Genomic DNA, 26,997 nt, shown 5'->3' on the forward strand with positions numbered 1-26,997 from the left:
CTAGTCTCTGGGATTGCAGATGAGTGGGGAAGAAATCATTGCAAGAAGTATGTTTGTGAATCCTGGATTTTAGCATCTTAGTGTTTTTATATATAAAGCCTGGCATTACTACACTATTCACCATCATCTGCATTTAAAAACCATACTATTGTCAATGAAACTTGGATTCTATATTCAAAAGAAATTCCACAAAATAATATTGTATGTTCTATTTATTGCAATTTAATATAGTACTTCTATTTTATACAGAGGGAAGTGTGACTTCATGTCAAACCTATGTCCTTCTTGGATTTGTCTGGCAATTTGTGACAATCCAGGGTGCCTTACTTTTTCTTTTGCAACCTATAATCCAGAGCTCTACAGTTCCCTCATTCATTCTGCTTGATGAAATCTGATCAGTATGGGGTGGCACAGCCTGGCATCCCCAAGTTACACAAATAGACTATTTTTTAAAATGGTCTCTTGCTGTCTAAATGACATGGGCGTTCCCTAAGGTGCCTTCTCTGAACTCAGATACTTCCCAACACAGGCATAAAGATCACAGAATCATAGAACTGTAGAGTTGGAAGGAACCCTGTGGGTCATCTAGCCTAACCTGCAATGCAGGAATATGCAGGTGGCCTACAACCTTGGCATTATCAGCACCATACTCTAAACCAACTGAGCTACCTGGCGCACTGACACAAATATACTGACCACACTATACCTGACTACACTGATGCAATCTGGGGTGTAAAGAGGCTTTATTATAATATAGGCACCAAAAGGATTAGTTAGCTGTAAATAGACATCTCAGATGGAAGTTTTTTCTGCTTTCCAGATTGTTTCAGGTTTGTTTGGTTTTTTAAAGAACTACCAGGAGGCTACATTTGCTTCTATCATGACTGAGTAGGGTTCTTTCTGGTCTTCAAAGCTCTCTGTGGGTAATCCTCATAATTACAGTTGAAAATGCAAGCTGATTAGAATAACTTGCTAACTTCCTCTTTTTGTTTCAACTTGAAGGATTGTTCAACGTCAGAAGAGTACAACATTGCTGGAGCACTGCTGCCACTAACAACTGCTTTTTATAGGGTAAGTTGTGGTTTTCTGGAAATTTGATAATAAGTGTTTGTATACCTCTATATTAATTGAGATCCCTTCTTGTGAGAATTTAGTTTTAATAATACCCTTTGAAGCCATTTCATGTACCCCCATCCGCATACCACACTTTGCAAACACACTAGTTTAAAGAACCAAGCTTGTCAGAGATTTGGTTGTCTTACTCAGAATTCATTCAATTCATGGTCATATTTAGACATAACCCCAAATGCATAGTGGGTTGGTTTATGTTACAGTTAAAAGGATGATTTTCATCAGCATGGAGCGCATTGAGATGTTTAACCCTTTCCCTGCCTGCTATCCCAGTGGAAAATTTTTACTAAGGAGGTTTCCCCCCTAAATCTGGGGTGTGGTGGGGATTTTCTTGGGATCACAGTTGGCACGGAAAAGGTAGCAGCAGTGCAGTGATTTGCACAGTGTGTACCAGCATACTGCTCATTTGTGGTAAACCATTGTATGTTTCTGACCATGGCTTTCCATTACATGTAAATAGGACCTAGTCTTTCTACTGTCTGGCTCTATTCTAGAAGTAAATGACTTCCTAAAAACCATCAGATATTATCCTTCCCTCATTCCAGCTCCTTAGTAGTTTGCTAAGAACTTAAGAAGAGCCTATCTAGTCCAGCATTCTGTTCTCACAGTTACCCGTAAAATGCCTATGGTAAACCCTTTTAAGCAGGACCCGAGTGCAACAGTATTTTCTATTAATCTATGAAGAAATTCTTTTTATAAGTACAGATGCTCACAATAAACTTTGAAAATTAAATACTGTTTAGACTGGATGCATGTGTACCAAACTTTCAAAATGGAAGCAGCTTCTTCTAATCTAGTTCAGTAAACCAGTGAGTTTTCACTAAAAACGTTTACTAAGTCAAGTTAGCATGGTCGTCAGGTAGGAATGCTGTGAATTCTGTGTCTTTAAAATAGTAATATTAGTGCAAAATGCTTCATAGTAATCAGAAAATCTGCTTTGGTGGAAGGCTAGCTATGTGATCTGGCAATTGCTTCTTAAAGTTTTCATGAAGCCTGTGGCTTCCAAGACGTTTAGTCTAGGGGCATTGCACATGTGTAATTAAAATAACGAGAAAGAATTTCTGTTTACAATATATTGTGCCTCATGTGATGTCCAGTATAATTCCAGTAGTTAATACCCAGTGACTAGACTCTTACAAAACCTGACAGGGCAGGATGTGACTGAAGAAATCCACAAGCTCATAGCCGTCAGCATTAAATTCATGGACAACAAGTCAGTACAATAGATGCATACTTGTGGCCTGGAAGAAAATTTCATACAAACACCACTATAACTTCACTCTAGTTCAATTTTAAATTACTAGACCTAAGAAATCAAAAGAGTGTGATTCATCTAAGTCAGGAAGAGCACTCTTCACTGTGTGTAGTAATGTCCTGTGCAAGCAAACAACTTTAGCCTTTGGGGCAGAAAACAGTGTTTCTGTTTACCATTAGTAATACAATTGGAATTTGTTTAAAATATAAATAACACGTAATTGTACAAGATACAATGTTTCCCTTCCTTTTGATGGAAGACGGCCTATTATGTTAATTTTCCAGTGTTAGTTGTTAAAGGAATGTCGTAGCAAAACAGTACGTGATAAATTTATGTACATATTTTCTCCTAGCAATACTTCTGCCTATAGATTGCCTTTTCCCTTTTTTCAAATTTCTAGTTTCCACCCCGTAGACTGAGATAACATTGCTTGCCCTTCTGCATGATCTTCCATGGGAACTGACCTGGGGAAGATGGTCCCTCCTGATTCTTTTTGCCCTATGAGTTACTTTCAATGTAATTGACCTTAATATTCATCTAAATCACCTGCCCAGGATGTGGCTTGTATGCACTGTTTTATAATGACTCTAGTTCTTCCTGGAAAGCAGATCTTAGATGGTGGTACTGGGAAGCTGTTGCTCAACCCCATGGGCTTAGACTTAGGGATCCAGCACATTTTGTTTCCAGTGCTACATAGCATATGCATGAGCTCTTGTGTAAGGATGTCTAGAGATTTGGGATGTGGTGTGGCATTCACGTTATGCTGATGATAGCATTTCCTCTCCTTTCCATTTAGTTCTAGAAAGAAAATGGATGTCCTAAACAAAGGTTCACTTCAGTAATGAACTGGTTGTGGGTTAATGCTTAAAGCTGAGACAGAGATGCTTTTATCCAATAGAATAGCTGGTCTTAGAAGCTCTTATACTACCTCTTAAGAATTGGATCCCCAACCTGAGATGGCTCCTGGCCACAACATTACCCTAGATAGCCAGATAAGGGATGCGGGTGGCGCTGTGCTCTAAACCACTGAGCTTTCACAGAAAAGTGCAAAATGATCCTCCAGCTGCATACTTATTGTACATTTTAAAGAACTCCCCCACTACCCCCAGAATACTGGGCACTGTAGTTTGCTAAGGGTGCTGGGAACTGTTGTTGTGGGGGGTAAATTACAATTCTCAGGATTCTTTGGATGGTTGGGGAAGAATGTGCTTTAAATGTATGCTGTATACGCAGCCTCACTATGTCTGTGCTATGGAGTTTGTGCTGTTTGATCAGAAATACATACCAGTGAATTCAGTGGAATTTATGTAAACAAGTTTAGGATGGCCTCCTTAGGAATGACTAACTTTAACTGCACAGATATAATAAAATCTAAGGAAAAATATTAGACGTTTCATTGAGAAATTACAATGTGAATTAGATTATGTAACTGACCTCTTTTAGATCATTGATTCCCTTTGCTTGATTAACTCAGCTAAAAGTTTTATATATAATTATTCCCTTCCCCGCCGCTTCCCCCCACCCCCGCAAAAAAAAAATTACATGACAGTTGTTTGATTTCTCACTGGTCTATGATCTCCTCTCTAAAAAACGTTCTAATCAGTATTCAATTTAAGGTTAAGAATTTAAACACTGGTCAGAAATTTTGTAAATCTAGCCCTTGGGATTAGCAGAATAATTCATAGTCTGAGACATTGTTTATATTTCTACGCCCTCCTCCACCCATGCTTTCCTACCTATTCCCCAGACAAGGCATTTGGTTTTTGATTTGTGTACATTATTTCTGAGGAAATGGTTTTCGCCAATAAGCTGTATCACTAGGGCCCTACCTCATTTGCGTACTTTCAAAGCCTTTTCCATGAAATGAACATACTAATGGAATAATGATTATTTTCATATGTTTTTTTCTTAGGCCATTTTTTCAAGAAACATAAGTCTTATTGGGTGTTCAATCTCATGTGCCATAATCATGTGGATAGCAGAGCTGATTGTGTTTACCCTGAGCTTCTGAATACACTTAGTATGGTGTCTGAACCAAAAAGCAACCTTAAAATTTGAATGTTCTTGCGACCACTATTTTAGCTAAGAGTTATTTTGCTTATCATAATGCTTTGCATATAGATGTAGGGCCACAGGTAGTCTTCAGTATCAATATTTTACCCATTTTAATCATGTTGAAATTGGCACACAAAGGAACATTCTTGGATACATATTATAGTGGCGCCTTTCACACAATAATTGTTATGAACATATGTCAGAGCATCTAGGGTGCTCCCTGTTGGGGTTTGGCACAAAAATGATCTTGGCAAAAATGACCTTTACGTTATTTTTGTAAGTGTATAGAATGTGATTGTGATCTTGGAACTGGAAATTAAATATTTGTACCTTGCATTACCCTGGAGAGATCTGCACATTCATTGTTAAGACTGTACTAAGGCTGCACATTTAGAAGTGCAGTTTGAAAATACTGAGCATGATTTATCCAAGTAGAGCACTTTAAAACCCAAAGGGTATCAGTGGGAGTCTTAGACATATACTTAAAATCTCTCCCTTCTGAAGCCAATGAGATTTAAATGTTCTTTGGCAGGATCATGCCCCAATCGATTACTTTGCAGAGAGAGAGAGAGAGAGAGAGAGAGAGCACACTCTTATATTTGATCAGGATTTCTTGTGCCCACTCATGATACAAATGTACATATCCTAAATAAAAGAGCTGTAAACTGTATTTTCTTATGTATACACCTATGCACATGTACACATCCTAAATTGTGATTGCAGTGCCCTTCAAAACAAGTCACGCGAGATGGCCATGCTCCTGGTTCTACATCTCTATAAGTTTTTCTATCATGGTGTGTCACAGATGCATTTTATTATTGTAGGTTATTTCCACAAGACTTACTCCAGCAACAATCAGATAAGATCCTGTCCATTCCAGCAGATGTAGGAATAACCTTGCTCCCTTGTCCCTTTTTGTATAAACTCGCTGGGTGTACATTCTATTGCAGAAGAGGGAGAGTTCACAGTGTCCTGTGATTTAAAGAAGTGTACAGGATATTGTAGGAACTCCCTACAACTGGTAATTACAGATTAATAGTTGTTTTCTATGAGGATGAGTCTGGATAAGCTCACTGACTGCTCCTTCCTCATCTATCTAGCCACCATTTCAGGGAGTCCGTTATTAAATCATTATGTGAATATTTTTTTGGTGCTTCTTAAGATTGCCAGTATCAGCACCAGAATCCTGAACTGCTGCAGTAAGCATGTGGGGTGCAATTAACATCTATTCACACACTGGTGGGGCTTGACAGAGCAGCAGAACTACCATTGCATCCCCGGCACAGCACCTCCCAGCAACTAGAGAGTAGCAGCGGCAGGATGATTGGGCCTGATCCCTGCACCAGCTCTATACTGATGCAGCGGTCAAACCCAAATCAGGCCTGATGCTGGCCTGCAGTTGCTGTGAGACTGTCTCAAGATCCAGCAGATTCCAGGGCAGCTCAGCCCCATCCCATCCCCTGCCTTGGAATTTTGAGTCTTTGGGCTTTCCACTGGGCTCCACTGGTGGGCAGAAGGGGAAAGTCAGCACGGACACAGTGATGTATTTCTCTGTCAATGGCACCCAGCTGCCAAAGCTGGGTGCAGAAATACCTTGGCTCTGTCCAAACTCCTAACAGTCTGGTGTGAGCAGGCCTGGATTGCACTATTGTTTATCAATTTGCAGTTTGCAAAACTAGAAACAATACCATCTCAATAATTATTATTTGTAACCCCAAAAGAAGAACACACAACAGTCATAAACTGCAATACTAATAAAGTAAGTTAAACAGATAACATGAAATTGATAAAGAAGAGGAAGAAACCGCTTACCATGCTGCTCAGCAGCAGCAGCAATTGTGGTCTGGTGTGGCTGTGGGCAAGTTGGTTGGGGGCAAAAAGTCCCTGCACAGCTGGGCTGTGTCATCGGAGAATGATAGGACTTTTCTGCTGTTCAAATTTAAATTGGCCAGTCATGGCCAAACTGCAGGGGGACATTTGGGAGTGGACCTGGTTTGAGCCTGTCTTTACTCAGGTCTATCCTCAAACCACTTAAACCTGTATGTGTGGGCAAGCAGGCGGTGCGTATGAATGCCGTGGAATTGCTTGATTGTTTTATTGGGGGCCAGGAAGGAATTTGCCTAATTGGGCTGGTTTGGAGGTTTTACCTACCTCACAGCAATTGTCACAACTTGTTGGTGGAAAAACACATTGGGCCGGATCCTTAGTCTAATCAGATGGCGTGGAAAGGAGCCTAACCCTTCCCCCTCCTCCAGATCAAAGTATCAGGGTACCCCGGTAAATGGGTCCAAGGGGAAGAATTCTGACTGTGTGTCCAGGCAGGGGCTAACAGGCCATAGAACTCCCTTAATGGTGTCCTCGATGTGTGTCATATGGGGTCCCTTAACCCAGTATTGACCCTGATGGTGTAATCAGCAAGCAGTCAGGTTGGTTGATTTTGGATACATACCCTATGCCTATGCCAAAGCCTACTGGCATCTGTAATCAATAAAGTTGTGGTCATTTTCGATCCCAAAATGTTGTCATGTAGTTATTGCTACCTGTGCCCCATCCCAGCAATCTTAGGCTTGCTGCAACTGGGCCTGCAAAAAAAAGAACTACTAGTACTTTAAAATTCATAGCATCTCAAACCCATACCATATATTTGGAAGGTTATTTTGACTGTAGTTAAGTAACAGAATCCCTTTGCTACAAAAGTATTTCATCTTTGTTGTTTCCTTTGACCTCAGAAAATGTCAACTTAGACATTAAGTTAAATTCCCAAGTTTTATCTATCCATTCATTAATATTAGATGTCCCCTGAGATCTTCAATTCTTTGCATGGCATTTTCTAGTGGCAGCTGCCATATAGGAAGAACATCTCAGTGTGTTCTTTCTTTATTAAGTCAACCATATAATTTATTAATAAATCATGTGAAATTTAATACTCCAATATCTTTGTTTTTAAATTTATAATCTTTTCCCATAATTCTTTTATGAAATTGCGCTTCCACCAGGCCCCTTATTATTTCCAGTGTTTCCCATTCATCTTAGAGTAATTCTTTCTTGTTTTACTTAAAACATCAGAAGGAGTTGTTGTTGTTATTGACTGTACCCGAGAAATGAGTTCCAAAGATAAGATGCCACAACAGAAAAGTCTGTGTCACAGAACAGAACAGCTTCTCATGAAAGGCAGGTTTATGGGGGGTGGGGGGGAGAGAGAGAGGCATTGAGTTATTCTGGTGCTGTCATTCAGGCTTTGAAAGTTAAAACCCACATTTCCTATTGGACCCAGAAATCAGTGAAGCCATTTCAAGATCAGTGAGATGTCTTCCAAATTCCCAGTTGCAGTTAGTAGCCATATTCTGAACTAACAGTAGTTTCTGTGCCATCTTAAAGGACAGCCCAATGTACAACACACTGTAACCATCCATAGACAATGTTGCCAGAGTGTATGTAAGTGAGGCTGGATTTTCTTCGTCTAGGAGAGGCCATACTGTACCAGCCTAAATTAAGGGTAGGTATTTTGTGCCAGTAATGCTACTTGGGCTTCTAGAGATCTAAAAGCACTATCAAACTGCAACCCCATCCAGAATAAAAGGCTGTATAGAATCATATATATATATATGGTTGTAGAGCTGGAAGGGACCACAAGGGTAATCTAGTCCAACCCCTTGCAATTCAGGAACCTTTTTTTCCAAAGTGGGGCTCAAACCCACACCCCTAAGATTAGGAGCCTCATGCTCTACCAACTAAGCTAACTCCCATATCATCTCCCATGTCAGATAGCCCACTTGTCAGCATAATCCCTGTCTGATCAGGACTGAAATCTAATTTATTGTCTCTTATGCCCTTATATGGAACCACACCAAGAAGCTAGCTGAGAGGAGTACATTTAGGTTTTTTTGTAGGCTAGCAGAGGTAAGATCAGGGGAGTACAGGACTAATGGGGAAGCATGGATATCATTTCAAGGAAAACAATGTAGTCACATGCATACTACTGATATTTTTGTGTATGTAAGATTTCTTTTTTACAGGCAGATCTGTTAGGCAGAGTTCAGCACTGATCTTTCAGTTGTTGAGACAGTCAGCGCCACTATTTTATTAGGCTGCCTTTACAGAGAAATGGCATGTAGTTTCCACAGAAATCTATTGCCATCTGCTGGCTGCTGTTTGGTTGCACTGAATAACAGTTCCAATGAAACACCTGTAAGCTAATTCAGAAAGGTCGAATAGAAATAGAAATCAGGGAAACGTCTGGAATAATTTGGAATTTAGGATTGTTTTGGGATGGATTGTAATGTTGTATAACTTTGTATATGATTGGACAACAGATCAAAATATGCAGTGCATCTGATTTCAGTGACCCTAAAAGCTAATCCTCATTTTGTAATATAAATATGGAAGGAATGCAATGCTGCAATGTATGTGGAGTATCTGAAGTTTCAACAAGTACATTAAATGGGGGGGGGGTACAGAGCCATCTCTGCATTATTTGCAGGACCTTTGAAAAGACATTTGCTTTGATATAAAAAAAGCACTGTGTAATTGAAAATACTGCTTTATGTACCTTGTAGACCTGCTTCAGATTCTTTGAAAAGCTACTCTCTAAACACAAATTTCAGTGCAAATTTTGGAGTTCAATCAGGTGAAAATAGAGCAAACCAAGCTTACATACTCCACTATCCCATTGTTCTCACTTTTGGATCTTGTACCTCTATCTGTCTTGCTGCAACATTCATACTCAAGAATGAGCCTTCTGTAAGATTTTTGTCTTCAGATAAACAGAATTGTTATTGAGTTGCCCACTAGTTTACTCAACATGAATGTATAGGAGAGAATATATTCATGATTGTTATATGTACACATACATCATTAAGATTAGTTGTCTGTCTCATTAATGATTTTTATTGCCACAACAGTTGAATACATTGTTGTTCCTACTCTTGAAAATTAATCTGATGACTCATCATTGTGCTTTCAGAAACTAGCTCCTGGAGTCAGTCAGTTTGTTTACACCTGTGTTCAAGATCATCCAATATGGGCTAACCAGCAGTTCTGGGAAACAAACTTTTACAGTGATGTGGAAAATCAAATTCGTTCACTCTACCTTTCAGCTAAGGAAGACAATCATCCACAACACTTAAAGCAGAAAGTAAGTAAAACAATAATATAGAAATTTTAATGAGCAAAGAAATAAGCTAAAATAAATCTGTCTTCAAGTCAGTTGGCAATTAGTTAAATAAAATGTTTGATATTGTATAGTTTGTTGGGCCTTCTTGAATTAATATGCCAGGCAAGGGGTGTTTTCCTAAATTCTGGAATGACTTCTTAAATCTTATGGTACTAGTTGCAATGAACTTGTTAGTAGTGTGGACAAGATTTAAGATGTTTTATATATAAAGCAACACAACTATCCAGGATAATTCATTAATACTCACAAAACAAATGTTTGCTTTCCCTTAGAATAGATGAGTATATTATCTTAATATGCTCACAGTCCTAACATGCATTACTGCCTGTTTTTCTAGCTTTGGCAGCACTCTGTTCCTTCTGCTTCAAATCAGACAGCATTTCCAGACAAAACTTTAGCCTTCCCTTAAGAATGTCCCCCCCGCCCCCATCAGAAATGGATAGTAGATGTTGTGAATATTGGTGCCAAAGGAAACCTAAAATGCAGATTTTCCACCCTGGTGCATAAACATAATTTCCAAAATAACTCTTTCCCCCAATAGCAGTAATGAATAACTGTGTATGAGTTTAGCTGCACAAATCTTGGAGCTTACTTTGTATTGGAACCCAAAGGCTAATTCAGCTGTCATGTCTTATCTAATTCCACAACAACTTTTGTTCTGGACCATTATATCATGCAGTATAATTGTATTGGCATTGTAATACTGTAGATTTTGTACCAGGAGCATCTAAAAGTTCTTTCAGAGGCACACAGCATTCATGAAAAATAAAAATTCTTGTCCCGAGCACAAGCCAAAGATTTTCCCCTACCAGAGCTCTTTCCAAATTTAAGACCTTGGGGAGGTATAAGCATCAATCTGGTCAATGTGGGGTAAAAATGTAAAATTTTCATCAAGATGTGTAGGCATAGTGGTTGGGGAGAAAGACCACTTGTCCACATGGTTCTTTGACCATGGCTAGCAGAGGGGAAAGCATTAGTTATTGGGGGGGGGCATGAGAAGTGGATGGTAGTGAAAGAGAGAGTCAGTGACCAGCTTGTGTGAACATGTATGATATCCAATACATGCTTATAGAATTGTAGAGTTGGAAGGGACCCCAGGGTTCATCTAGTCCAACCCTCTGCAACGCAGGAATCTTGCCCACCACCATCCCTGGGTGGGTCTTAAGAGCACATATGTAGAAAACTAATATGAAAATCAGCCCTTTGCTTGTGGCTTTTACAGTAACTTCAGCCACAGATAAAGTAAGTTTTCCTTCTCCCTTTCATTGACTTGCTTTGAAGTCTTATGTCCAGTGCAGAGCTGAAAAGGCATGTCAGTGCTGCAGCATAAACTGGCTCCCATTTCGTGTTGCTTTGTACAGTGTGCCATCATTCTGTGTTATGTTGCTCTCTTTCTCTCCTTTCATTTTCTAACCTTTTCCTCCCTTTTGTGGGCTCATAAACAGTGTTGTGGTATTTGAAATTGGACAGATCAAAAATATGAAGCTGCATGACTCTGGAAATATACTTTCTGCTTGTGTGGCTACAGGGTCATCTTTAAACAAAGATATGCAGATTAGACATGATAGCTGGTGTCAATATTATTGCACCTGTACTGCAGGTATTACAGGGATTATGCAGGGTGGGTGGGTGTTATAATGATTTAAGCTGGGATGGATATTGAGCTACATCTGGACCAGTGTGGCGTAATGGTTAGAGTGTTGGACTATGGTTAGAGTGTTGGACTATGACCTGTGAGACAAGGGTTTGAATCCCTACACAGCCATGAAGCTTACTGGGCGATCTTGGGCCAGTCACTATCTCTTAGCCTAGTCTACCTCCCAGGGTTGTTCTGAGGATGAAACGGGGAGGAGAACCATGCACACGACCTTGAGCTCCTTGGAAGAAAAAGTTAGTACATAAATGAAATAAGTAAGTAAAGTATAGGCATGACCTAATTGTCCTGTTATAAAAGGAACAGGTTGCATCTTTCCAGTATGGCAAAACCAGTAAAATGCCAGGAACTTCGCAATTCTAGACAAAGTAATAGAAGAAGGCACTCTGCCATCTTAGCGTGTCAGTAATGTTCCTCTAAATACTTTAGGGACTATCAAACATGAAGGAAAAGCCATGAACAGGAAAGTTGCTACCAGTATTAACTGTACTATAGGGAAGCAACAGAGAACAGTGGTAGCAGAATTGGGAAATAGAAGCAGTTGTAGCACATATGCACACTTGAAGCTTTCCCTCATATTCTTCAGAAGTCTAAAAGGCTGATCATACAATTGTAGGTTCCTGCTGCTTTTTCCTTAAAAAAACGAGGTTATGTGAAAACAGTTGCCAGTTACCTTTGCCCTAATTTCTTTAGGCTACAAAATGTTGTGTCTACGTGCCATCCACTTCGTTTACAGAGAACGACTGTTAGATTTGAAATCTGGCATGTGAAAACATGAAACTTTTTCAGTGCTATAAGCTATTTATAGCTACACGTGGCTCACTGACTCAAGCACTACAGAAGATTGGACAGTATCATCTGTGCCAGGCAGTTTTCAATGCCAGGCAGTTAGTTCTCGAGCCAATTCATATTCACTATGAGAACGAGCCAAGAGTTTGCAAGCAGAATGAAATCCTAATGTATATATTAGCTTGTAAAACTGCAATGAGGAAACAAACAAAAACAATTAAACCCACCAACAAGTAGATTAAATTGATGCTGTGCTGAAAGGGCTATAAGTGAATTAGACTTGCCTTCAGAATCGCTCCATGTTGTGCATTCCTTTTTCTATGGATTCTGTAGGTATGTCAGAAATAGTTCTTTAAATTTTAAGACCAGCCATGGCCCTGTGCTTGCACAAGGATCTAATTTCAGATGCAATGGAAAGTAAAGGATAAGATGGGTACGGCATTTGGGAATTGAATTTTTTTTGCAGGCAGATCCAGGTTTTGCCCCATCCCTGAGCAATGTGGATGCAAAAAGCAAAGTGCATCTTGAGACATCAACCAGTAGAGAACCCTTTCTATAATGTTCTGCTGTCGCTTAGTATGCAGTAGCACAACTTGGGGGCAGGACGTGGACGGTGGAGAGGCATAATTTCCCATGAGCAAGAAAACTGCAACTTCAGTACCAAATCCTGCATTGTGGTTCATGAATTGTTATTCTTTGCACAGTGTTTTGTCTTATGTTTGGTTCTTCAGCAAAGGTTTAATAATAATAATAATAATAATAATAATAATAATAATAATAATACCCTGCCCATCTGGCTGGGTCCCCCCAGTCACTCTGGGCGGCTTCCAACAAAACACTAAAATACAATAACCTATTAAACATTAAGAGCTTCCCTAAACAGGGCTGCCTTTAGATGTCTTCTAAAAGTTTGGTAGTTATTTTTCTCTTTGACATCTGGTAGGATGGCGTCACTCAGGGTGGGTGCCACTACCGAGAAGGCCCTCTTCCTGGTTCCCTGTAACTTGGCTTCTCGCAGCGAAGGAACTGCCAGAAGGCCCTCGGCGCTGGACCTCAGTGTCCGGGCAGAATGATGGAGGTGGAGACGCTCCTTCAGGTATACTGGACTGAGGCCATTTAGGGCTTTAAAGGTCAGCACCAACACTTTGAATTGTGCTCGGAAACATACTGGGAGCCAGTGTAGGTCTTTCAAGACCTGTGTTATATGGTCTCATATATAATTTATAGGCAGCCTTTGTCCCCATTCCAAAAGAACGGAAATAATTTAAAGCTACAGTATAATATTCTACTGTCTAATTTTCTCCCCTAGGAGAAGAATTCTGATGCCCAGGCCCAAGAAAAGACTGCCATGGACTTAGCTGCTGAGCAGATGCGTCTGTGGCCAACACTTAGTAAAGAGACTCAACAGCAACTAGTACAAAGTGAAGAAAGTATGGTTTTCAGTCAGGCAATTCATTTTGCTAACCTCATGGTATACCTGCTGGTGCCACTGGACACCAGTAAAAACAAACTCCTAAGAACTTCAGCAACGGGCGACTGGGAGAGTGGAAGCAATAGCATTGTCACAAATAGGTATGTAATCGGGACAACCACATTATTTTCAAATAGAGTGATGTTTATTTTGCTCCAATGTAGATTTAACTGATTAGAATTGCTTTTTTAGCATTGCAGGCAGTGTTGCTGAGAGTTATGATACTGAAAGTGGGTTTGAGGATTCTGAGAACAATGACATTGCCAATGCTGTCGTGCGCTTCATTACTAGGTTCATAGACAAGGTTTGCACAGAAAGTGGAGTTACACAGGATCACATCAGGAGTCTTCATTGTATGATACCAGGTATGAAGAGCTATGGTGAAGTCTTGAAATATTTTGAGAGGGATATATTTTGCACTGTCTGAGAAAAGATATTTTTGAAAAGAGCTTCTTTGTGTGTGTTATTTTCAGTTGACAATAAGGGTTTACACTTCTAATTTTAGTCTGTCGGTGTCCACATAGTCATGTGAGAGCCCTATTCTGGGCTTTCTGAAAGCAGTTTTTAGAAGGGTGGAATTATTTTAGTTTGTTTTCTTCTTGCTATGTTTTGCTCATTTGCGGTGGTGTTTGCTCCCAGGAATTGTAGCAATGCACATTGAGACTCTGGAGGCTGTTCATCGAGAAAGTAGAAGGTTGCCACCAATTCAGAAGGCAAGTATTTTGGACTTTGTTTACACTATTTACATTTTAGGTATATGGCAAGTTTGCTCAGTTTTCTGTAGGGGTTTTTTCTAATATAATTGGGGAGATGTTTGGAACATTTAAAAGGATGCTGAAAAAATGAAAAATTCAACAAATAAGCAGCTTGGCTATAGTTTTGTGAAATATGAACTAGAGAAAAAGTATCAGCCAAACCTCTGAATCAAAATAAGCTGCTGTTGCATGTCCATTGTTGATTTAAGTCTTATTCTTTATCGACCCACTCCCTTTTCCAGTCAAACAGCATCTAAGCAAATAATGCTTTCCCTTTTGGACTGAAGAGGCAAAAACTCTAACCCAGACACTGGGAACCTGTGACCCTCCTGCGTTGCTGAACTGCAACTCCCATCACGCCCCCCCCCCCGACCATTGGCTATACTAAGTAGGCAACGTTGGGAGTCCAACAACATCTGGAGAACCAGAGATTCCCCACCCCTGCTCCAGCCCATCAGAGCCTTGCATCTTTGCCACTTTTCTAAAAAGATGGAACTTATTTTACTCAGTTCTTACTCTTATCCTAGCTGAAATCCAGTCTGCCCAGTAAGCACAGGGGCAGAGGGATGTTTCTGACCATGAATGGTGATGAGAAGTCTGAAAGAGTGCAGAAAAGCCCTAGGGAGACCAGATAAATGACTATCCGCCCAGCTGGCACACCTTATCCCTTCTATGAATGCTAACAATGTGATTGTTAGTGTGGTATAGTGGTTAGAGTGTTGGACTAGGGCTCTTTGTTAAGTCCCTTTTCTACAAAATACACCCATTTTTACAATAACCTGTCTTTTACAAACTATAGCTGTAATTCCAGCTCAATCCTTTTTAGTTTGACACCTGTAGTGTACTATGTGTAACACAGTTTGTGTATATATATATATATAAATCTTGTCTTTGGGCTCAGCCCAAGATTCTACGACCAGCTTTGCTACCAGGGGAAGAGTTTGTGTGTGAAGGTCTCCGTGTGCTTCTGGATCCTGATGGCCGAGAGGAGGCAACTGGAGGATTGCTTGGAGGCCCTCACATTCTCCCTGCAGAAGGAGCTTTGTTCCTTACTACGTACAGAGTTATATTTAAAGGCACACCTCATGATCAACTAGGTATGGTCTTCTTTATGAATGTTAAAATAAATTTTTACTTCAGAACACACTTGAAGCTAACCCGCAGTCCATTTAAGTCGCTTAAAACAAATGTGCCAGAATAGGATCAGTATCTATAATTCAACCTTTTGATCGGTATGAATTTCTGTAATCTGCATAGCTAATTAAATAACAAATTATTATAATTGTTCTCATAAGCCTTATTCATGTGTTCAAAAGAACATATAAGGGCTTAAACTGGGGAGAACATACATGTCAGGTGCACTCACTGCTCCCCAACTTTATCACATTGACTAGGTCTGAAGGGGGGCATTTAGGCACATTCAGCTGGACACATTTACAAGCCTTCCTATGATTGGGAACCATGTATTATCTGCCGAATGCACTTAGAAGCCCCCTTCAAACCCTCCCACTGAACTTGGAAAGACTTACAGTGGAGTGGGGACACTAGGCATATGGAGGGAACTTGGAGGCAGCATGCACAAGCCTGCTTCTCAGTTTAAGTCCTCTTTTCCTTTGAATGCATGGATAGGACTGTAATGTGATAGGCTTCATAAAAAAGTTTTCTTGAACTGTCTGGAGCATAGACATAAAGACATATATGTGGAGCATAGGTAGATGGATGGATGGATGTGCTTATATGGACAAACAAAAAATGTGATCCAGGAAATTGGTCAGATGCAATTTCCATGTCCTCAACTGTTAATTATGCATTTCTGGTCTTGAAAGTGATGTAGTCATATCCTTCATTCTCATGCTCATACTGTGGCCTAGATTGCATGTCAAGGTAGAGCATGGTTCAATACAGCATGCATAATCTGTGTTATCTGGGTTAATGCAGACCTCGTAGACCTGTCCTCCTCCCTTACACCTGGAAATGGAATTTGGCAGCATTTCTCAGGTTTTCATAGCATGTGAACCAGAGATTATCGTTTATAGCAAACACAAGTCAATTTCAAAACAAGCCAACTTCAAACTTTGGGCTATGGATCAGACTTTTTAGTTTGTTATAAACAACTATCCTTTATTCACAAGCAGTAACAATCTGAGATTAAGTGCAAGCAAAGTAAATGCTGCTGAGGTCTCCTGCCAGGAGCCAGAGGCTTGCTTGGGCTCATTTCAGCTTATGCACATTGTGAGTCGAGGACCCTCCACGTGCATATTGGTAAAATGAGACACAAGGACACATGTATTTTAGGTTAATGGGCTAAAGTAGGCCGCAACTTTTATTGGTACAGCATGAGTGTGGTATTGGCTTAGGCATTGGGTCAAACAACCTATATTTGACCCCACCCACGCAGCAGGGGTCTTTGGAGGTTAACAAACAGTGGGAGGAGCTTGTTGGTGCAAATACAACTTGAAGCTTCCCCTGATGTCACTGGGGGTTGTGCCATGGCCCTAGGCACCGACAGGGCATTGGACAGGATCCACAACCGCTGGATTCCTTTAATGGAATACCCAACGAGGGGCGGGGTAGGTGATGGCCAAACCCCACCCACCAACGCACAACACATATCCCAGTGCCTAACCGCCAGTACAAAAAAGTTGTGGCGATTTGCTATGAGGTAGGCAAAAAACTAAGAGGCTGGTGCCAATCTGCCAAATGGATAAAAACTCCTACCAGGCCCCCTGGTCAACCAGGGCAACCAACCAAAGTCCATAGCAAGGTCAAAGCATAAATATGACCTAAAGGGAGGGAGGGCGGGCAGGTGATCCGACGACTCCAGGGAAACAGAATGAGGCGCGGGGCTGCTGCGGCCGCTTGAATGCAGCTAGATCTTGCTCCCAAGCCAACCCTATTGGCTGGCCTGGTGGGCGGGGCGCGGCAGCCAGGTGAGTGATGCAGGGGGCCGAGTACACCCCCCTGCTGACACGGGAAAGGCTCCCACTCACAACACCTCCCCTCTGGGAGGAGGAGAGGCTTTATGCTAAGCTGTGGTATAGCATGACATGTGAAGGTCCTGGTTATAGGTTAGAGCTATCTACATTATACTCAGAAGAGACCCATTGAAACTAATGGACCTAAATTAATCATGTTCATGATTTTAAAGGATCTACTCTGAGTAGGAGAAACATGTTAAAAAGACAAGAGCAACTACTCAAGGATTACCTGGATTACTCACATGAATAAAAGTAGATGGATGGATGGATGGATGGATGGATGGATGGATGGATGGTGGCAGATATGCACAAATAATATGGAAACTTCATCTTGTGCAGGCAGAAATATTGAGTACATGACCTTTATTATCATTGGCTACTAGCACAATAGTTATGTTCTGCCTCTGCTGTTGGAGGCAGTAAGTATCTGAATACCAGTTCCTGGGAATTAAAAGTGGGGTAAGTGCTGTTGCACTCATGCCCTATAGGCATCTAGTTGGCCACTGTGAGATCAAGATGCTGGACTAGATGGGCCATTGGCCTAATCTAGCAGGCCCTTCTTGTGTTCTTATATACAGGATCAAGAAGTTGGTGTTACATGTTTAAACTGAGAAAGTTGTCAATCAGTGTTTTTTGCTTACATTTGTAGCAGTTGTAAGTTCTGAATTACAGTTCATTTATCTTATTCCTGGCTAGTTCTGTGGTTCTTATGTGGCTAGTGTTTAACTAGTTTGCCATGAGTGTTAGATATATAGCCAGTGAATGAGAAATTAGTGAACTGGTTTCTGCAACAACTCTTTCTGCCAGAGTGGAAAGTAATTTGAATCTATATAATCCTTCACTTTATTAAAAGAGCAGAAATTTTAAAAATTACAGTATTTTAAAATGTCATGAGAACAAATAATGTTAACAATTTTTAAAACTGCTATCTTGGGCTGATGAAAAAATAGCAATTATTTATTTAACAATTATCTTATTTGTTTAGTGAAAATTGTAACTGTAGCTTTTTGAGGATAAGAATTCTACTTTGAAATCTCTGTGAGTTACATAAAAATAAAGCAGTGTGTTCCAATTATTTCTACAGGCTGCAGAAAATAGATGTGTAGTGAGAGCGATGCATCAAATATTTTGTCATTTGATGCATCACTTCTTTAGTGCACGCATATTTATTGGGATAATACATAGACTTAGTTCTCATTAACATAGTGGTGGCTTGAACCGAAGACTTAAGACACTAGCCAATAAATGCCAGGTTGAGGGTCAGCAACTTCTGTATCAGCAGCAGGTGACAAATCTGATATTATACTGACTTCACATAATTGATATGACAGTGATACACTAGATACGCCATTTATAATGTTTGGAATTCATGTATAAAAGTGTTGCCACATATTAACACTTTTATATAAATGGCTCTTTCCACACAACCAAAAGTGCCCCACAAAACAAATTTTCCCTTTTGTTGCAAAACTGTAAACTTTGACCCACTGCCACTAGAGCTATGCTTGTCATCCCATAATGTACAACTTTTCTAAATTCATCTTTCTCATGAAGATAGCCAAGTTGCTGAAATTGCAATTGAGCAATCTCAATTAAGCAATCCTAAACACATTTTTCTTGGGTGTAAGCTTCACTAAACACAGTAGGACTTACTTACTTACATACTTGTAAACATACATATGCTGAATATCTGTCATAATACATTTTAATGTAGTTTGGTGTAATTGAAGGAATAGATGTTAAAAGGCATCATGTTGGTGTATTTTTTAAAAAAATGTTAATGTTAATAAAATAAATCGATTCAGTTTGGTAAGCTGACTGAGGAAGTACATGTTCCTTTTTTTTTGGAACTGATAGGCTCTTTAACATGTCATTCATGAAATGAGCTCAATATTTTGATAGACGTTCCAGCTTTGATTATGGCTTTGACTTTGTTGCATCTTTTATGCATCTGTGTAAGACTGATCATACATATTGAGTAGAGTATGTAAAATATGAACAGCTCTGATAACTTGAACCGTGACTCAGTGCTCCTCTGACTAATATTCTTAGTGGGAGAACAAACTGTTATTCGGAGCGTTCCCATTGCCTCAATAACTAAGGAGAAGAAAATTACCATCCAGAACCAGCTTCAACAAAGCATGCAGGAAGGGCTACAAATTACCTCTGCTGTGTTTCAGGTAAAATAAAGCTGCTTAAAGTTCATAGTTTGTTGGTTTTTTGGGAACACTCTTACTTCCTTCTGCATGTTATATTTACAATATCACCAATTCCAAAATAAATCAACTCTCATGTCCCTGAACTTTCCACTAAGAAAGTCTGCATATAAAGGCCACAATCAAACACAATTTTAAAAAATGGAGGCAGCCAATGTTGTTGTTGTCATGTTTGTTCTTTAAAATAAATAAAAAGTGTTGTTGTTGTTTTAAAAAAACTCCCGCACAATTAAGTTAACTTAAGCCCTGTTAGTTTAACTAAGGTTTTAAGGGTTTATTATTGTTAACTACCTTGGACATCTTCTGTAGAAAGGCAGAGTATGAATTAATTCAACTGAAAAGAGAGATCATCTTAAAATAATGGAAACCATTACAACTATAATAGTTTTTCCTAGGAGCATTCCTTTTAAGGGCCACATCTGGAAAAATAAGCAACTGATGTTGGCACCACAAAATACTCATTTTGCAGAAGAAAACTGGTGATGCTCAGATTTCTCCCACTGCAACAGACAAAACTCAAAAACAAATAAAACACAGATCCAAAAAAAGCAAGCACACTCCCCTCACAGCACCAGTGCAAGGCAGATATCTGAGGGCACCATGTTTGGTGACCCCGGGTCTAGGTACACTAGGCAGATGTACCAAGAACACTATTTTAATCTTTGTCACTCAATGCATCTGCCTCAAATTTATGACAGAAATGTAGAGTAGGCTTTCTTAGCAAGGTCACGATCTGGACAATTTTTATGCAACATTGGATGTCATTTTCATAAATTAATAAAGTGCCATCGCCTTCATTTAAAAATAGGTTGCCCATGACTTGTTCATAGTACAATAGAGAACTTAAGCAAAATACCCATCAAAGAGTGAAAGTATATATGGAATGTATCCATAAACCTGGGCCATAGTTCTGTGGGGTCATGAGTTACTGTACCTGACTTCTGTTTGCCCACTTTCAGTATTGCCTATTTATTTCCAGGCCTTTTAAGCATGGCAGTTTTTGCCTTCCCTTAGTATTGAAGCACCTTGGTTACAAGACATGCAAATAGGCCAGGGGATGCAGTGCCAGTCTCATAAGCAGCTTCTGTAGGAAGGAGCATTTGGGAGAGTCCTGTTCCAGGTTCCCCAAACATACTCTATTATCCTCCACTCTGTCTCAGCTTTCTGATCATAGCTGTCAACTTACAGATTTGAAAATAAGGGACCAGCAGCCTTGAAAATAAGGGACCAGCAGCCAAGATAAGGGACCTGCAGCCTCACCTGTTCCAGGCACTCCAGTCTTCCTGTCCTCCTGCAGTCTGGTCAAACTCATGCTGGTAGCTTCGAGAACACTGTCCAACCAACTTTGTAACCAGAGGTTCAACTGAATAGAATCTGAATCACATGTACCACAAGGCCTATGCAGCCTCAACTTAAGATGGCTCCCTGGCCTGGCTTTGCACTGCAAAGTTTGCAGCAGCACATGCAACAAAATGGCGACCAGCATTCAAAAAACCCCTCAGCTTGCATTAACTAGCCACACACATGGCATGCAAGCTCCACCCCCCAGTCGTTCTTAGACTTCTTATTGGGTGAGCAACACAGCCAAGCAACACAGTTGGAGCCTCCCTCCTCCCTGGCCGGCAGGGAGGGAGGGAGAGGAGCTGCTTCCTTTGAAATTTAAGGGACATTTAAGGGGCATCCATCAGTAAGGGACAGCAGCAGGACATGGCGCTGGAATAAGGGACTGTCCCTTCAAATAAGGGACACTTGACAGCTATGTTTCTGATGGCATTTACCCTGCCCATATTTCCAAAGCATTTCAAGAGAAGATGGACAGGCTTGCAAACAGTGGGACAATATTATGGAAAATAGTTTGTCATTTTGCCCAAATGTTGTGTCAGTTCAACATAAATGTGACACTGATTAATCTTAATTGTTTTTCAAGCAAAATAGCATAGAAATCTTCTGCCTCATTTTAATGCTTGCATTTTCTTCTCTTTGTTACTCATGAGACAAACCAAAATAACACCTTCAACTTATACCATTCCACATAGTGTTGTTGTTTTTAAATAAATACATACAGTGTGTTGGAATAATAATAATAATAATAATAATAATAATAATAATAATAATAATAATTTATTTATACCCCAGCCACTCTGGGTGGCTCCCAACAGATTAAAAACAGAATAAAATATCCAACATTAAAAACTTCCCTAAACATTAAAAACTTCCCTATTACTATTATTGTCAAAACTCCTGTATGATTTTCTTTGATCTTATACATTTTCTTTTGTCTTTTCTAATTTGTAAGCAATGCATTACAAAAATGATTTAATTAACCATAAAGTTTATATAAATTGCTTCATAAATCAGTAATACTATTTTATAATAATATTTCATAATATTTTAGAAACTTGATTTTATATTTCTTATATTTTATTTTACCTTTTATTTTTAATTCATTGCATCTTTTTTATACATAGCTGATTAAGGTAGCTTTTGATGAAGAAGTGGGCCCTGAAGTTGTAGAGATATTTAAGAAACAGCTAATGAAGTTTCGCTACCCCCAGTCCATCTTTAGCACTTTTGCTTTTGCAGCTGGTCAAACTGCACCTCAGATAATCTTACCAAAGCAAAAAGAAAAGAACACTTCCTTTCGGTAAGGAATGGTCCCTTTTTGTATGTTTGCTTCTTTCTTATAAATACTATTCTACATTATTAGTTTCAAAAAGGGTTCTGCAATGGAGTTATATTTAAGAAGTTTTAAAATCATGCTTATAGCATGATTTAGTAAAGGAGATGCTGCAATATATGTGAGAATTCTAATGAAAATGGCATAATAATTATAATTATAATATGCAACATTATGATCACTAAGGTGGGATTTTCTGTATTTCTTGCTCTCAAATCTTCCTGTTGGTGAGAGAGGGACCTGCATCATGAAAATATGCCTCTGATTATTTGTGAAATACAAAGATTTGTGAAATACAAAATACAAAGATTGAGAACATGCGGCAACAAAAAACCCTTTCATGTACAATATTCATTAGAAGGCATGGGATCACATCTATACTTTGTATATATTCCACACATTTCTCTAGTGGCTGTTGGAGAGGAAGTTCCTAGAAGGGATAATGTCCAGTTTTCCTCTTTCAACCACGATACAGATATTTTGGTTCTTTTCTAAATTGTAGCACTCTTTCAAAAACAATTGTAAAAGGAGCAAAACGTGCAGGGAAGATGACAATTGGCCGACAGTACCTACTAAAGAAGAAAACGGGGACAATTGTGGAAGAAAGAGTGAATCGTCCTGGGTGGAATGAGGAGGATGATCTATCAGGTAAGACAACTTTAGAGGGGCTTTTCTGTAAATATCTGAATTCAGCTAATGTATTACACTCTGCAGTGTGCTTGCTTCACTAAATATTAAGATAGTAAAATAATACAACTTTAGTTTCAGATGACAGTGAAATGCACGCTAGTGCTACTCTGAAAGCATCAGAGAAATCAACTATGGAACAGCTAGTGGAAAGAGCTTGTTTTAGAGATTATCAACGCTTGGGATTGGGAACTATCAGTAATAGCTCTTCTCGCTCAAAAACAGAGTACTTTCGAATAACGGCCTTGAACAGGATGTATTCTCTTTGCAGAAGGTGAGCCAACTTTCTTGTCGTAATTATTAAAACCACAACCCATAAAATACATTCCAAATGGCATTGCGTTTTGACAAATATTACAAAGCCTTGTTGATGTGAAATATTATTAATTCTAGAAGGGAAGGGTTGTAGCTCTTGCTTTGCAATCCCTGGCATCTCCAGGTAGGACTGGCAAACACTCCTGTCTGAAATCCTGCCAGTCAGTCTACACAATAGTTAGCTAGATGGAATAATAGTCCAGCACAGTATTTACTAACTTTACATGCCATGACTTCTCACTATTGGCCTTCAAGGTGCTTTTGGCCAAACTACACCCACCTCCCCTGATAACAATCTGGTTCTGAGCCCCAATCTTAGTGATTTGAGGTGGAGCAAACTCCTAATGACTTCATATAGATGCTGATTAGTATTGGGGACAAAATGGTGTACCATGGCACTCTGAACTGTAAATACCAGGAGGCTGAAGAGCAGTCACCCTATGCTAATCTCTGGACATGACCTTGTAAGGTGGAACAGAGCCACCATAACAAAGTGCCACTATGCCCATCCACAGAGTTGGTCCAGAAGAATACCAGTACAGGCCTGAACCCAGAGTGGAATGGATCCAGATAATCAGTCTCATTCAATAATGTCTGCAGTTCTGCCACAATCCTCTCAATTATCCTCCTCCCCCACCCCAAGAAATATTTGCAACTGGGTAATAGTTGTTACAATTGATTGGATCCAGTGCCTGCTTTTTCAGTAGTGGCTGCACCATCATCTCCTTTAGGGCGGAAGTCACTTCCACCGTCATGCAACGAAGCATTGAGCACACCCTTGACCCACCAATTCAAGACCCCCAAGCAGAATGTCACCAGTCACAATGGGCAGCGATCCAGAGGACACATAGTTGGATACAGCCCTGCAAGTACCTCACCCATATCATCAGGCTGCACAAGCTGAAATTGATCCCCCAAACACTGGACACTTCAGCTGGAACTGGAACAGTTATTGTAGCAATTAAATTGCTCTCAAGTTGATTGACTTAATCGTCAAAATGATGAGCCAGAGGCTCATCCCCACCAATTAGCAAGACCAGATTCTGGATTCTCCTGACAAAGCTGTGCTGGATGGAAGCAATATGTTTCTGCAGCTAAGAAAACAGAATTTGCAGGAAACAGAAATTGTGCCAATCCTGCAGGTAGCTAATAAAAGCATTTGGTTTATTATTTGGTGTTTTCATTGTTAACTATAAAATGCTATTCTGCTATTTTATTTTATTTATTGCTATTTTGCTCTAGGTGTTTGCCTGTTGATGTATAGAAAAGCTATATAGTTGGTTCACCTTAAAATACATATACACATTTGTAAGTTTGTATAGAATTGTGGAATATATTCAAGAGTTGGGGAAGGTTTGGAGGGTGGGGTATTACCAGTCAGCAAGCCTCTATCTTTCTGCAGTTGCCAGAGTCTACCCAGCCCCTTTGATAGCCTTTTAGAGACTTAGAATTTCCCATCCACAAGGCTTTAAAGCCCACATGTGCTTCGAGGGGCTAGCAGTGTTCATCAGTAACAAAAGTTGGACAGATCTGTTTTTGTTCTTTCAGGTCTCTATACACAGGCTGTTTATTGAGCATTCATAGATTTTGTTTGCACAAGGCTTGCAGGGAGGTTACATGACATCGACTATGTATTGAGCACTCTTTCTGATTTGAATCAAAGAAGGAAAGTTATACGAGGTTGCATCAGACAATTGCTATTCTACAATTTATAGTGCATTTTCCCTTCACTTTTCTTAGAAGTGTGGGGGGGGGTGTCAAATGAATTTTGCAGTCAGCCCTGGGAATTTATTTTTCAGAAACATAAGAGCTTCACTTTCCTTAATGTCATACAAGACCATACTGTCCATTTCTCAAAACCAGGAAATATTCATATAGATTAGAAATGTAATTTTTAATCATCTTAACTTTTATGTAAATGACTTTAGACACATGTTCAAATTCACCTTATTTAAAAACATCCAGAGTCCCTGGAATCTTTTCTCTTTCGGCCAGGGTTGGAGTAGAATCTGAAGCAGCTGCGTTTCTTTGTTAACTTGCTCTATTTTTTAAATAAATTATATAACTAGCAGTTTGCGTACTATCATTTCAGAGCTGTTTAAATGGATTTTGATGCAAGCCAGAGTTGGTTCCTTGTCAGAGCCAAAGTACTGGCAGTGTTTAGTGTGTTAAATTAGAGCATCTAAACATTCTTGCTCATAAAAAGTAAGTGCCTGTAAACAATCAGTCTAGGACAAGTATGAAATGTACCATGCTGTTTCTTTCTGTGTTGCTGTAGTGACCCCCTTACTGCTTTCAAAGGAACTATTTAATAACACTTAATCTTAAAATGTAATATAATAACATGTTAAGGATTGTGCTGTGAATAATTTATGTTGTTGGAAAGTATCCGCAGGCTTCCTCATTTTCACTTGCCATGGCAAGTGTGCCACCTTCCTCTGGTAAACATGATGAATGATAAAAGCCTTCTTTCTGGCAGTTGTGCTGTAATCTCTGCCCTCTCGCCCAGCTCTTAAGATTGAGAAGAAGGCTGTAGGCTGTTTGGCAGCTGCTGCTTGACTAAGGCACCCAAATACAAACCATCAAGCCCTCCAAAAGTTGGAAGGGCGTCTTTCTTGGCTCTGGCTAGCCAGAGATGCTCAGGGTGATAGCAGCAAAGCTTGCAGGAGAAGAGGGAGAGGGAAAAACAGAAACCTGGCAACCCCTGTGTTTGGCTTTACCATATCAACTGTTTGTATCCATCAACGATAAAATGATCAAGGAAGAAAATAATAAGTAAACCACTTCATGTGCTGGGATAAATTACTAGTTATTTGAATTAATTTGTGTACAGTACAATTGCATATTGCGCAAGGTTCAGTTCCAAGAGTTCCTTGTACAGTGGTACCTCAGATTACATACGCTTCAGGTTACATACGCTTCAGGCTACAGACTCTGCTAACCCAGAAATAGTACCTCGGGTTAAGAACTTTGCTTCAGGTTGAGAACAGAAATCGTGCTCCGGTGGTGCGGCAGCAGTGGGAGGCCCCATTAGCTAAAGTGGTGCTTCAGGTTAAGAACAGTTTCAGGTTAAGAACAGACCTCTGGAACGAATTAAGTATGTAACCAGAGGTACCACATGAAAATCATGTATACCCAAACCCTTGGCTCCACCCAATGGCTAACAGGTGAGGGTAGAGAGAATCCCCCATACTCCCAGAGCCTGTGTGCCATGCAGGCCTTGCCCAGCAAGCAAAGTGGAGAGCTTAAAAGCTCTTTTCACACTGGGTAACCCAAAACTGCTCAGTGCACAAACTTAGAGGCTAGGGATGGTTGTGCAAGAACTCTGATGACCCCACAATATTGGGTTATCCAGTGCATAATGAGCTCTCTGTCTTGTTTGAGGTGCACCATCTCTGGGATGCTCATGTGAGACTTCACAGGATGGCAGATGGCAGACCTGGTGCAAGAAGAGCTTTTAAACTCTCCACCTTGCTTGGATTTAACTTGAAGTTTCAACCAGCCTGCTTCCATCTGTGTATAGTTGAAATCACGCAAGTTAAATCTATGTAAGATGTGATCATACTGTACTTTAAATGTGAGCTGTAAATACAAAAATAAATTAATATAGAACTTGATAAATTCTGATGTTATCATTTCTATTCAATATGCCAATTTTTACAGTTCTGCTCCATAGGGACCTACCTCATTGTAAAATAATAAAAGCAACACTCTAATTCAAACAAAAAAAAGCATAAAATCAGGAAGAATCAATATAAAAAAGGGAATTAAAACAACTCAAAAGCCTCATAGGACAGAAATGTTTTAATTCCTTTTAAAAAGGATCCCTCACAGGAGGGAA

The 26,997-nt window shown here is 39.8% G+C and overlaps 1 protein-coding gene across 2 annotated transcripts in view; it reads left to right on the forward strand.

The window, feature by feature from the left end:
• The window catches only part of SBF2 (SET binding factor 2), a 206,580-nt gene that overhangs the window by 151,785 nt on the left and 27,798 nt on the right, over positions 1 to 26,997 (forward strand). For both annotated transcript variants that reach the window (XM_053391246.1, XM_053391253.1), the window contains 10 exons: positions 1,003 to 1,071; positions 9,405 to 9,575; positions 13,367 to 13,629; positions 13,721 to 13,893; positions 14,168 to 14,241; positions 15,185 to 15,380; positions 19,314 to 19,441; positions 21,946 to 22,121; positions 22,657 to 22,802; positions 22,917 to 23,115. In XM_053391246.1, the coding sequence (XP_053247221.1) occupies positions 1,003 to 1,071; positions 9,405 to 9,575; positions 13,367 to 13,629; positions 13,721 to 13,893; positions 14,168 to 14,241; positions 15,185 to 15,380; positions 19,314 to 19,441; positions 21,946 to 22,121; positions 22,657 to 22,802; positions 22,917 to 23,115 (1,595 nt within the window). The remainder of the gene's footprint in view (positions 1 to 1,002; positions 1,072 to 9,404; positions 9,576 to 13,366; positions 13,630 to 13,720; positions 13,894 to 14,167; positions 14,242 to 15,184; positions 15,381 to 19,313; positions 19,442 to 21,945; positions 22,122 to 22,656; positions 22,803 to 22,916; positions 23,116 to 26,997) is intronic.

The sequence above is a fragment of the Podarcis raffonei genome, chromosome 1 (assembly GCF_027172205.1).
Source record: "Podarcis raffonei isolate rPodRaf1 chromosome 1, rPodRaf1.pri, whole genome shotgun sequence".
NCBI lineage: Eukaryota > Metazoa > Chordata > Lepidosauria > Squamata > Lacertidae > Podarcis > Podarcis raffonei.